The following is an 11,020-nucleotide window of genomic DNA, read 5'->3' on the forward strand; positions in this document are numbered from 1 at the left end:
ATGTCAAAGGGTATATACCCGCCCCCCTTCACTCTGCCATTTTAGGGGGGGGGGGGTATATGCCCTATGTTTCATCACCACTTTTGAAAAAAAAAAACACCCCTATCTCAGGAAGAGCTCCAATTTTCAACGCCCCTCTTCTCAGGTCCTTCACAGGCTTTTTCAATTATTTTACCCCCTTTTCTCATATATACCCAATCTCAGGAATGACAAAGCAGACCCCCATTTCCAGGGTACAGTACAATAAAACAGTCAGTCAGTAAGATCATAGAGCAAGAAACAAAAGGCTTCTGCTGCTTCAGAAACAGAATTTCAATTGCTACCATAAGTTCCACAAATGACTCATGGAGTTAGGGGAAGGATATGACTATTGGATTCAAAGACAAAAGCAAGTGAGAAGTGTCAATAATTTCAATTGACAATGGATGTAAACAATGATGAAACAATAAATCAGAAGAAATTGTAATCAGGGTGATAAGAATATCCATGTCCAAAGTATAGTGTTTTTGACCTGGGCAGAACCTTTTTTCCTCGATTTTCTCGGGAGGAAAATGCAAAAAAAGCCCTTTTCTTATTTCTTGGGCCCGAGATTGATGCTGAAAAAATACTCCTTTTCCCTAGAAGTCACTAGAATGCATGCAGTCCATCAACCCAGAGTGGTGGGCCTGAGTTGTAGAGCACAAATTAGTATGGTAGTGTAAAGGGTAAAGAGGGAAGATCAAATAGAGTACAATGGCAATTCAGGACTTGACTAAACGCAAGCCTTTCATTCTTTTAGTACGGTTCTCAACCTTAGGATGTAGACAGAACGAAGAAAAGAAGGAAAAGGAAAACGGGAGAAAAGACTATGTAAAATTAGTGGAGGCAACGGTAGAGGTCCAAGGCATTTGGCCTCAGTCTGTCGCATGAGCTCCCCTCTACAACAAGCAGGGGATTGTGGGTTATAGGATAGTAAAATCATAATTAACCACAGGCTTCCACATAATGAATGACTTTATATGCAATGAATATATGAAGTTTATCTACATCTGGCTGCTAATCATATTGTTGATATTACTATGCATTATTACTTTGTGTACAACAATGCTATACCATTGTAGGATTGCTCCTACCAATTATTGTTCATATTTTGCATGTGCGTGTGCGTGTGTGTGCATGTGCGTCTATTAAGAAACAGTCAGAAGGTGCTTCCGCAGGAATCGAAGTAGGCCATGTCGATTTAGCGTTGTACTATTAAAAAATACTGTAAAAGTTATCTGGTCAACAATTACCAGCCCCTGAAATGCAAGCAATTTTGTAAAACAAGGGAATTTGAGTCCAGTGATACTAGAAATCTCAGATTTGAAAGGAAATTTACGCTGTCATATTTTGATACCAAGATCATTATTTGTACTGTTGCAGTCCCTGAATAAACAAGCAACAAGTTTATGGTTTAAAATGAAAAAGTACATTCTGGGTGAAGCAAGACACTTCATAGAAAATATTTTTTTATTTTTAAACGTACAAATACAGTATTAACAATATTGCATTGATGTGCATATAGATCTTATAAGAGAAAAATATTAATATTCCGTACAGATTCATGACTATTAGTATTGCAAAGAAAAATGCATAACAGAATATTCTATCTTCAGTATTCAGGACAACTTCAAATGAGTGCTCTTCCTTTCTCCTTACATCACTCATTTGCCAATTTCCGGGCAAAGCTAGTCTTGCTTTCTTTACTTCTTATAAGTGTAAAAACCTTCTCCAGACTTTACACCAAGCTTGCCTTCTGCAACCATCTTGTTCAAAAGTTCAGAAGGCTGGTAGAGTGGGTTCTCAGGGTATTCCTTAGCCCAACCTAAAAATAAATAAATATCAACTGTAAGGTTTTCAATATATCTTTACTAGAACTTCTCTTTATCAAATTTCACTGCATCAAAAAAATTACTGCACTTTAAAACAACATCCATTCCTCTATCAATTTTGTCTTTCAACAAAGTAAAGTTAGCAACATGTGAAACAGCACTGCTTGGGAGTTACCACTAATATCATTCATTAAAAAAATAATAATAATAATAATAAAAATCATTATCACACAAAATAAAAACTCAAGACAACTACATTCACATCTGTCTTATCAATGAAAACCAAGAAATTCTATGGTCACTAAATCATGGGCATACTTGCTGCTGCTCTTGGTGTCCCATCAAATAAACCACATCCACAGAACATCAAAGAAAACTTTACCCACCACTAAGGGCATTCTAATTGTCTTGTAAAAGGTGGGTAATAGTTAAGTGACGTCCCTGAAGAGACAAGAAATTCATCTCTCAAGGTTTGGGTAAATAAAAAAAACAATTCCAGTATTCGTTGTCAAAACTAATTTTGCTAATTATTCAGTGTCCCTTTCCTCTAGCTTTCATTCAGTTAAAATCCACTTCTCAGGTCAGTTTTCTTTATCAACCAAATTAATATTAGCAGACAGTGTCCTAACCACTACTCTGCTTTTCTGGCATTAAGCCCTCACCACAAATGGATAATGATCAGCAGTATCATGTCCTCTGTTATAGATATTCCCTAAGATTTTTGATGAATAAAATCAATATATTGGTCTATAAATATTTTTCTTTGTGAATGATGTATACTACATGCTAACCTGTACTTTATACACATTGAAGGCACTACCGAAATGTTGAACCCCTTAGCCTCAAAATAAAGAAACTAATTAACCTGCATATCTGATACTATTTTCCTGTATGGCCAAAAAAAATATTCTGCTATAAATAAGATCTGATAATATCTAAAAGGCATTAAATACATTTCTGAAGTTCAATAATCAAGGACTACCAACAATTTCCTTAACTTAACCCACCCAAGACAGTCCATTTGGAAGGTGATAATCCCTATTTCCAGTATCAAACTCAGCACACAGGCCAGTCAGAGAACCTACCCACACGCCTCAGGCAACAAAATCAGAGCGCAAGCTCCCATCTTGCATCATATCAGTGGACAGCCGGCAATAGTTCATATTCTAGCCATCACATATGTGTGATACCCAGCACAAGTGGGTTAACAACAATTTTTGCGATACACTAAGGAATTCAAATAAAAGGCGAGACAGACTTGTTACTTACAACTAAAGGTACTGCATAAGATTATGGACTTTCCATTCAATGTTTGAAGCAGTTCTCTTCCCACATATAATGAAACTTCCTTCTTCGCAAGATGCTATCAGACCTGTCACTAGCACCTCAAGAATGCACTTTACAGAGATTGCAGATTAGCTGGCATAGTAATCTCCATTATTGATCACTAAAGGTACATCAAGTCCAATTTCATCTTCCCTAAGTTACTGAAGCAAATGAGAACTGCCTTAAACTCAACAAGTGAAACCAACATTAAAAAGAAAACTATTACAGCACAGCCAGCAGTTTGTTGTGTACCTACCATCAATAATGAACTTTCCAGTGTCAAGACCAACGTAATCCATGAGCTCAAATGGCCCCATGGGGTAGCCAGCACCAAGCTTCATAGCTACATCAATATCTCTGGCACTTGCATCTCCTGCAATTAAAAGTAATATAGTTATAAAACAGAAGACATTTAAATATTATGTAACAAACATTGTGCTGCCAATTGAATAAAAATAAATTATAAATTATTCTCATTCGTTCATTCATAAATGTTACAAATACTCTGGCCAGAATTAATGAGACCACTGAACTACATTCACAGGTAAATACTTGGAATGAAGGATAAAGCTTCTGGGAAAGTCTGGCAAGAACATGCATATATCAGAGTGTGTTACTAAGTGCTTGGACGATTGTCCTGCTCTAATTTGGCCAAACAATACCTGGGCTCGTAAAACATAATTGGTTATCCCATATCACTCATTACCAAAGGGTTAATGAATATATCTTTGAACACTGAACCTAACCATTCTGTTAACAGAGTATGTGTGCACCATGAATGTCAAATAAGAATTAAAATGCATCAATCAAGCAACTGTACCTCTCTCTAGCATCCTAACAGATTCAAACATATAAGGCACCAGCAAGCGGTTGACAATAAATCCAGGTGTGTCTTTGCATTCGACAGTCACTTTGCCCATGTTCTTTCCCCACACACACATGGCTTCGTATGTGTCCTGAGAAGTTTCTGGGATCCGCACCACCTGCAAGGGTTAAAGAAATTAAAATCAAGATACCTTAAATTCCAATAGACTATATCAAACTCAGGTAATCACAAGTACCTACAACTAGCTCTTTACATTAAGGAAGAAATGTTCAGTGGCAAACCTACCTACATGGTCTTTTATGTTTATAGATCATAAGGGTTATATTTACCCTGTCAAACTGTACCTTTCAAATTCCCTTTTTTGTATTTTCTTGTTTTTTCAAAAATCCTGATTTTGAGCCAGCATATTTTTCATTTAAACCTACTGATAACCACAAAATCCTATTGTATTTACTATATTTTTTTAATACTTTCACACATCCTGGGAAAGATGTGCGAAATCTACCAATCTTTGTTATACAAATCTTTACCTGTATTTCATTGCATTTCATCTTGAGTCAAGGTACATAGACCAGAAGCTCCACTTCTCCTTAGCCTATTCAACATAAAAATTATACAGACTTTTCTCCTAGAATATTCTGACAGCTATTTATGGTATAAAACACGGTTTCATAAACAAGGGAGTGAGATTTTTGTTTTACTTCTGGTAATTATAAAAATACCACGTAAACTGAACAAATAATTATCTTGCTATACCAGATATCTCAGGGCACACCCTAATTGGCTAAACACGATGACATCATTAGTCTTTGCCCTTTTTTGACCCTGTCAATCTGTGCAATTTTCTACAGTAAATATTTCTTCAGTATATTCTTTTTGATAATAGCTAATTGGTGACAGAGGAAAGTCATTAGAAAACAAACTAAGAAAAAAAAAAAAAAAATGAAATTATATCAAAAGGGCAAGGCTTAGCTCAGCAGTAGAGACACATGTGTTAAAGTAATTTGGCCTTGGATGTTGTCTGATACTATTTTTAATTTACAACTGCAAGAATACTAAATTGTAAACCCCATGTCAGACTTATAAAAGCTGAACATTTGCAGTTTATAACCTTCAATTCTTTCACTATTGACTCGGGAACAGAAGTCAATTTCCTACATCTCCAAAATTCATCTACTTCATATTCTTCTCCTTTAAATTAGTGGCCCTAACAGAAACCAATAATTTTAGTTTGGTTTTAAATAATGCAAATAAAATTACAAATACCTCACCTTTTCATTTCACTGCTTCAATCTTCTCTTCCTTTGGTGCAAAAGGAAATCTCAGCGTGCCTTCAAAATTGTCATTCTGCATGCAAAGTCAGACTCTGGTTGCCTGTTCCACAGTGAATGTAGACCATCAAACTGGTTCATAGCTAAACTGTTTTCCTTCATTCTTTCTTGGGCAAGCTCAATACAACAAAAGGATGTACATGTATTATGCATTTACAATGCACATGCCATATATTCATTTGATGTCGAAAAAGGACAATCATAAAAATAAGAAAAATTACGGTATTAAAAGCAAACTTCTACAAATTCTAAAAAATTGTAAACATACTCTAAATCCCCATAGAGAATGCTGGACATTGGACAGTATGACAAAACAGTTGTGCAAGAAACGATTAAGTAATTCAACAAATTAACACAGATTCTACAGTTAAGTTTTGGCAGTAATATTCATGGAGCTGTCCTAACAGAAGCAAATGAACCAACTTCATCATCAACTCGCTGTGGAACAAACTAAATGTTTCTTACCTTGACAGTTCCATTGAATTTCCATGACTTTACGAATATAAAAAAGGCTGTTTCTTACCAAAGATAAACACCCTTTGTATAATTCTCATTTTAGGTTTTATATTTTCTCTTCTAAACTGATAAAAATTATATTTCTTTAAAATCAAAATACCTTAGTCATGATCCACATTAATAATCACAAGAACACAAGCAAGAATCCCACAATGAAGACCTTTACAGATTCAGAACAAAAGTGTTATACCTCCAAGAGCTTCATAACTGGCACAGGGTTGAAGAAATGCAGGCCGCCAAACCTGTCCTTCCTATCTGTAACCTCAGCAATCTTGCCAATAGGAAGGGATGAGGTATTGGATGCAAAAATGGTGTGCTCTGGAGCAGCCTGGAACAAGTGAAAGCTACCTGTAAAATAATCTCCTACCAAATCAAATTCATTGTCAATACAAAACCTAATGCAAACATACAAATATGCCTATGTATGTCACATTTCATAAAGAAGTCCATGTATGACTTATGGAAAACTAACCTGATCTAGTTCCTTAAACAACTTCTGCTTGACCCCAATGTTCTCCACAATAGCCTCTACAACCAAGTCAGCCGAGCCCACAGAGGCAACTGCATCTGTGGAAGTATTCAGGCGGCCAATTGCTTCCGAGATGAACTTGGTTGCTTCACCTTCATCGCCACTGAATTTCTTCTTGGCAACCCTTTGAATTGATGCAGCAATTCTCTTTTCAGCCTTATCCACAGCTGCCTTGTCAATATCAACCATGGTCACTGTGTGGCCAGTTTGGGCTGCCACCTGAGGAGTGATAATAAAAATTAAACTCCTTATTTACATATTAAGTCATAAATAATTACATTACACAAAACCTTCAAAACAAAACTTTAAATTGATATTTCTGAATAACTTTGATCTACTGCTAATGACTTCTGTACAAATAAAACAAGGCAATTTTAATTACTCCACTCTTCCAAATATTATAGCTGGTCATTTACACATTTTGAAAAAAAGTAACTAATTAGAGTATAAAAGGAACCTAATCCACCTTACACATACAATATCAACTTACATTCACTACCAGTGGTCCCAAAACTTTTAGCAATGCCATCCAAAATTTGCAAAGACTCTCTTGCAACATCTCTCAACCCCATACCCTACATGAACTTACTGTATCAGCAGAGAACATCATTACTCATGACTCAAAAGTAAAATAAACACATTCAAATGACAGAAAACTTCTGAGAACATTGAGAATAACATCTAATACAAACTAATGCTAGACAATGTAACTGAATTAAGCAAGCAAAACCAAAATTCTGAATGTTTACGATTTCCTTTGTGATATATTCCATTTGTGAGATATTGTAATTGGAGTAATGTGCCACAAACCAAAAAAAAATCTTTATTTTCATTCTGAAGCCATGAGGCACCCTTAGGTGCCATCCATTATTCCTAGTTTGGGAGCCACTTTTTTATCAACTAAATATAAAACAAGGCTAGCCTAAATCAACAAGTTGTTTTACTTCTACATTATCATATGATCACATTCCAAACACTGATATTTGGTTTAGCTACAAGTGAACTTATTATCTAATCAGTGGAGCAATGCAGAGTCATTATGGCACCTGCTTTTTCTTTTCAAGACGGCAGGAAGCTGTAAAAGATATAAGCCATCACAAAACCTCTGGCCATCTACCGAGCTCATTCACCTTTTTACATGCTTTTACTTCTATATCTAAATGTTGCATGGCAACAATGACAGCAATAAAACTCATTAGGCCTAACTACAGTATCGAAAAGTTCTATTAAATACCGTTCATCACCTCTGCATAAATTACTTGTCCCATTAATACGCAATCATAAAAAGGCATACTGTCTATCCAACTCCTGACCCCAGAAACAAAATCGACGAGAAAATAAAAGCGATTTCATCCCGATTTCCGTCTCATCACTCCTGCACAACCGGCCGGCAGAATTCCGTCTCTAAGTTTCTATCTAAAAATTACCATTAGTCTTTACCTGAGCAATTCCTGCGCCCATCAAGCCACTTCCGATGACGGTAACATTCTTAATTGCAGCTGCCATTCTAGCCGAGCTGGAGAAAGTCCTAGTGGTGAGAGCGGTGAAAAAAGACATCTTTTTTACTATTATGAGGAGAGCAAAGGAGTCAAGTGTTGCCAGCGACGCGATTAATCCCCTACTACGAGTGTCAGGGAGCAAGTGTTACCAATTCGCTTCTCACTCGGTTCTTGCCTTTGCCTTTGCTGCTTTGGGCGTTTTCAATTCTTAATCGGGCGTCAATAATATTTTTGTTGGGTTTTATTTCCATATGATTTACTTCTTGTTCTTCAAGAGAAACTGTTAACGGGCAATCGTTGTTCGAGTGAGTTTAGTTTCGTGATATTTCTTTATCAGTAGGCAGCCTGTGCCAAGGTCTAAATAATAAACCTACGGCCGGTTTGTTAAAATTGTGCGAGACCCGATCCAATGAATATTTGTATATAGGGACATGCATATTCATATACTAATACTAATAGATATGCATCTATTTCAGTGTATGTACATGTCCGTGTAATGAATATTCACTGGGTTGGGCCTCGTAGAATTTTAACAAACCGGCCGCTTGGCCTTCGCTGCATAAAAGAAAAAGTGTTATATAGAGCTGACGGCACACGTCAAAAATACAGAAATGCGATGATAATCTTTCAATATACATAATTTCATTGACCATTAGGGGAACATACACAAATCGAGGGATCTTTGTAATCAGGCATGGGATTACGCAAATTACAACCTCCATCAAATTACAACAACTTGATGCTATGTGAATGATAGACCTATCCTAATTCCCGATAAAATCCCATATTGGATAGCCAAATACCTATTCAAGTGACTCATGGAGCTACTCATAGAATTCTATTTCCTTTTTTTTTTTTTTTTTACAGAATATACATAGAAAAAAGGATTACTATTTCTTTCAACAAAAGGATTCGATATCACTCAAATGAACATGACTTTCTGTAAAGCCAAACGTGGAGATTTTTAATGAACAACTGAGAGAACTATTAAAGATTTTTATAAGGTAAAAAAAAAAATAACATTCCCAGATGAAACAGACGGTTGAGAAGACAGTTATTGAGTCATCTAATGTGGATATATGTCAATATGATAAGCAGTCTTCCTTGCAAGTAGCTAATAATAACGTGCCTCTGTTTTTTGCTACTTTAAATATGTATGTAATGCAACAATTCTAATTTAAAAAGAAATGACGATTTGATTTGATAATACAGGGTACATTTCTCAAAAACGACTGAATGATAAGTAAAGAGTAGAATTTTATATTCAGAGAAAAACGAGATGTTTGATGTTAGTCTATAGCAGCTCATGGAGAACGCCATGATGTATCACACATCATCGGTTGATAATGTGTTTCCTGTCTCTGAGATGAAGGTTCCTATTCTTTATTGTTCATATAATTTAATCTTCATTACTTATCTGATAAGTAAAATGTATTATAGTTTACTATCTTCTCTTTTTTAGAATATTGCGTGCTTACAATTTCGTAGAATGAAAATTTACATTTATAAGATAATGACCTAAATAAGCGAAGATATGTGAAAGCGCGAGAAAACATCGCTACCGCGACAATTTTGTGTCCGTGCGTTTGCTCTCGTCGTCCTCGAATCATATTGATAGTTTACCAGGATTTAGAAGTATAGAACTAGTCCGCATGTTTATTTCAATAAACAGTTTATACATCTGGATAGATGACAATGCTGAGAGACGAATGTAATCACTGCCTTATGAATAGTAATCATGACGCACTTGGGAGAGAGAGAGGGAGGGAGAGAGAGAGAGAGAGAGAGAGAGAGAGAGAGAGAGAGAGAGAGAGAGAGAGAGAGAGAGAGAGAGAGAGAGAGAGAGAGAGAGAGAGAGAGAGAGAGAGAGAGAGAGAGAGAGAGAGAGAGAGAGAGAGTGTATTCTCCTCACGAAGCGTGACTGAAGATCCGCGACGTCTTTTACCATCGATTATGAATAATCAATTTCGGCAGTATAGAAACTACTTTATGGTATTTAGTAATTTTCAATGTTACCAATGTCTTAATCAAATAGAGCAACTTAGCTGCAATTTAAAGCTGATTAAAGATAGGTAATAACAGATATGAAATACACTTATTCCTTCTTTAAACATTTTCATTCAACAAGAAATAGAATGGAATCCTCCTCGCTCAACCACGCATGTATGCGCCCATAGAAATAAGTACTGAGGTGTTCTTCATTTTCCCTATTAGTAATTGTCCAGATTAATAAATATTTTTCATATTACACGTTTCTCTCAGGTGATTTACCCTGGAAATCTATAGGCAATACAACGGGTAGTATATGACAGGATTTCAAAATGGCAACTCGTGATGGAACAACTGTAATTAATTATGAATGTTTGCAGTAAAAGCTTCTGATATATTCTATCCTATTTGTTAAAACTATAATCAAAGAAATCCGACCTTACTTATACTGATCTTTTGACTAATTTCAGCATCATGTTGATATGAATTCGCTCTTTGCATACTCTGAATGCTCTAGTTGACAATGAATACTGTGCATAATATTGTGCATAATCACATTTTTGTTGGTATTCAGTCTTTAGATGGGATTTCCCATTCATAGCTTTATTTAGTGACTCTACACTTCTATTTCCATTTGTTTTCTTGATAAAATGTAATAATGGGAATTAACATGCATTTGTCTTCTGACATCAAGTGCAAAAAAGGGCTTTATTGTTTAGTGGAGAAAAGAAATGCCTTCCAGACCTTGTACATACCTACAGTACCATAGAGTTATCCCACATAATTGAAGGTGAGAGTAAACCTGACGTAATAAATGAAGTAATCACTAGAGATGATTTAGTTCCACCTCACTTTTTAATTTATGTGATGCTCCGAGTAGCTCATCTTTTTATCAACAAAACTGATTACATCAGGTGTTAAGATATCAAAAACCAAAAATAATCGATATCCCCCCAAAAATTATATTAGTTTTTGGCATTCTGGTCTTATCTTTACAGTTTATCAACATATGCATGAATAAATGAGTAGAACAAATTAACCTTTATAGCAGATATTCATGAAAATACATCACTGTTATCTGAAGTGTGACAACTCAGACTTTTCCATGAGAAACAAAACTAATCTGCTATTGGACATAGATTATTTTTTCTTAA

General features: G+C 35.6%; 1 protein-coding gene across 1 annotated transcript; it reads right to left on the reverse strand.

Moving 5' to 3' along the window:
• Positions 1 to 1,474: 1,474 nt before the first annotated feature.
• On the reverse strand, positions 1,475 to 8,015 carry LOC113810046 (hydroxyacyl-coenzyme A dehydrogenase, mitochondrial). The gene is made up of 6 exons (XM_027361730.2): positions 7,819 to 8,015; positions 6,322 to 6,597; positions 6,040 to 6,177; positions 3,997 to 4,159; positions 3,433 to 3,549; positions 1,475 to 1,843 (listed from the first exon to the last, which is right to left on the reverse strand). Exons 1-6 carry the CDS (start codon positions 7,933 to 7,935, stop codon positions 1,722 to 1,724), a joined length of 933 nt encoding a protein of 310 aa, XP_027217531.1. The 5' UTR covers positions 7,936 to 8,015; the 3' UTR covers positions 1,475 to 1,721.
• Between the last annotated feature and the right edge of the window lie 3,005 nt (positions 8,016 to 11,020).

This window comes from Penaeus vannamei, chromosome 33 (assembly GCF_042767895.1).
Source record: "Penaeus vannamei isolate JL-2024 chromosome 33, ASM4276789v1, whole genome shotgun sequence".
Classification (NCBI taxonomy): domain Eukaryota; kingdom Metazoa; phylum Arthropoda; class Malacostraca; order Decapoda; family Penaeidae; genus Penaeus; species Penaeus vannamei.

Coding starts and splice junctions, on each gene's coding strand:
- LOC113810046 (XM_027361730.2), bottom strand. CDS start 7,935: ATGTCTTTTTTCACCGCTCTCACCACTAGGACTTTCTCCAGCTCGGCT. Junction 6,598..7,818: donor TGGGCGCAGGAATTGCTCAG/GTAAAGACTAAT, acceptor ATCACTCCTCAG/GTGGCAGCCCAAACTGGCCA. Junction 1,844..3,432: donor TGGAAAGTTCATTATTGATG/GTAGGTACACAA, acceptor ATTTATTTTTAG/GTTGGGCTAAGGAATACCCT.